The sequence below is a fragment of the Ceratina calcarata genome, unplaced genomic scaffold (assembly GCF_001652005.2).
Source record: "Ceratina calcarata isolate Rehan_Ccalc_2016 unplaced genomic scaffold, ASM165200v1 scaffold180.2, whole genome shotgun sequence".
Taxonomy (NCBI): domain Eukaryota; kingdom Metazoa; phylum Arthropoda; class Insecta; order Hymenoptera; family Apidae; genus Ceratina; species Ceratina calcarata.
The window spans coordinates 758,875-761,268 of NW_017139431.1; the positions used below are offsets into that span (position 1 = coordinate 758,875).

At 32.9% G+C, this 2,394-nt stretch overlaps 2 protein-coding genes across 3 annotated transcripts in view; both read left to right on the top strand.

The window, feature by feature from the left end:
- The first annotated feature begins 6 nt into the window (after positions 1-6).
- dare (NADPH:adrenodoxin oxidoreductase, mitochondrial) overlaps positions 7-2,394 on the top strand; it is a 4,039-nt gene continuing 1,651 nt past the window's right edge. The window contains exons 1-2 of one of the 2 annotated variants that reach the window (XM_018038051.2): positions 7-351; positions 480-514. The gene's annotated coding sequence lies outside the window, so the exon portion shown is untranslated. Of the gene's footprint in view, positions 352-411; positions 515-2,394 lie in introns of those variants that run through there. The other variant, XM_026810902.1, reaches the window with a different exon arrangement.
- Positions 468-2,274, top strand: aft (cap methyltransferase 2). The gene has a single exon (XM_018037859.2). It carries the CDS (start codon positions 808-810, stop codon positions 2,272-2,274), a length of 1,467 nt encoding a protein of 488 aa, XP_017893348.1. The 5' UTR covers positions 468-807.

Genomic DNA, 2,394 nt, shown 5'->3' on the forward strand with positions numbered 1-2,394 from the left:
TTGTTAATTTTATTCGATGAACGTAAGTAATGAATGTACAAAGAATTCAAGGGATTGCGGACAGATGATTCTGTTGATTATTCGTATTAAAAGAAAGCCTGTATTATTTTCTGTCTTCTGAACATGGTATTAAATGGTATACATATTGTGTAAAGACACTAAGAGATTATAAATGCGTCTGGTGCATGAGTTGCACGTGCGGTTACATACGGACAAACAGATCTTCTCTCTCTTTCATCGTTAGTTATGCGTTCGCCGTCGCGCGAACATTTCGATTGTTTTAACATGGTTCTGAGTCGTAACAACACGCATCCATGACGGATTTATGTTTTCCGTACTTTTTTCTACATGGTATGCATAATCTGTATCATTGTTGTTAGGACGATTAGCGGTTTAGCTGCTAAGGTTACTAAGCTATTGTCCTTGTATGTATATTGCGTATTGTAAATACATACAATAAAGTTCTCTTTTTTTTACAGTTCTGGTTGCGTTCTCGTGATTTGATGGGAATAAGGTACGCAATAAATTATATTTATTCTCGAATATTTTAAGAACGTGAGGAATAATTGCAGTTTAAAACGAACAAGGAGTCAACCGAGGCAATTCTCTAAAGAAATATAACCTTAAACGTTTTCTTGAAGCATAATTATACCTTCCTTTGTGAATATATTCACAATTTCAGTTTATTTTCGTATTGAATACATTAAAACAATGTAAAAAGCAGTACGCATAGTTAAGGAAATATATTTATAATTATAATTTATTAGTTTGTGCTTATCTATTTAAATAAGAGATTCAATTGAAATAATGGAAGCACATGAGCAAACGAAAAAGCAGAATTTGACTGCAAGTAACAATTATTTTGATGAGAATGAAATTGAGTTTGAACGTGTAACTCAGTTATTTAATAAGCGTTTCACACTCGTGAATAATGAATTATATTCACTACCCAAATTAAATAGTATTTTCAAATATCCTTTATGGTCTGTCCCCGAATTACAAGAATTGAAGAAAGAATTGAATGGCGTTAAGAATTGTTTGAATAACTATGATCTAGATAAATGGCAATTACATACAAAACTAAGAAACAGTGCAAAAAATGTTATCCCACGTCTAAAAAGCAATATTCAACCAGAACTGTTAACTCAAGCATGGTGTAAATTCCATGAGATAGTTTCGTCCTTTCCTTTAATACCATTAGATTATATATGGAGAAACGATAACTACTTTAAATCTATTCACCTATGTGAAGCTCCTGGAGCTTTTGTTACATCTTTAAATCATTGGTTGCAAACAAATGTACCTGATATGCACTGGGATTGGACTGCTATGACATTAAATCCATATTATGAGGGTAATTCAGTATCTACTATGATTGATGATGATCGATTTATAAGACACACATTGGATTATTGGTATTTTGGAGAAGATAACACTGGAAATATCATGACGCTAAACAATTTCACTGGATTAATAAAACACTCTGTGCCACATAAAGATATATTTCTGGTTACTGCTGATGGCAGTGTTGACTGTGCGGATGTACCAGCAGAACAGGAAAGTGTTCTAACGCATTTGCACTTCTGTGAAACTTTAGCCGCACTACACTTATTAGCGGCTGGAGGCAGCTTTTTGTTGAAAATTTTTACTATGTTTGAGTGTAATACAATATGTTTACTTTATCTATTGGCTTGTTGTTTTACTAATGTTAGTATAACAAAGCCAGCAACAAGCAAAGAAGGAAACTCAGAAGTGTACGTTGTATGCACAAACTTTAAAAGACCAGTCAATATCACATCTTATTTAGAGAAGCTTAAAGAATATTACGAATGTGATCCTAAAACTGCAATCTTCAATGAGAGTGATATTCCACGTTACTTCATAGAAAAAATTATAAATTGTAGTAATTTTTTCAAAACTCATCAGTGTTCAGTTATACAAAATAACATTGATACATTTAACAATTATAATTATGACGCATTCCTAAGTATGAGGCAAATCCAACGTTCAGTTGCTGATAAATATATAAAAGATTACAAAATAAGAAAGTTGGGGAAGGACGAAGAGATTATTGGGAATGCAATCATGTCACTAAAACCTGCCAACTTTAATCCGTGTAAAGTATCAATGCAAGGATCTTATAATGAACGTTGTGAAAAACAACATTTGGCATATTTCGATCGAATGGAAAGCTTTTATAAAGATATTGAAAAAGTTGAAATATATCTTTCACATAATGACATTAAGAAAGTAAGCTATCTGTTTGAGAAATAATCTCAAATACTTAAGGCGCTCTCGCATAGAGCATAGGATCATGCGATCGAAGCCCGAATCAATAAACCAATCACGATGGGTCAAGTCAATGCGCACCACGCGCTACTAATATCGATTGCG

What these genes read in the sequence shown, in the direction of transcription:
- aft (XM_018037859.2), top strand. Translation starts at nt 808, where the DNA reads ATGGAAGCACATGAGCAAACGAAAAAGCAGAATTTGACTGCAAGTAAC.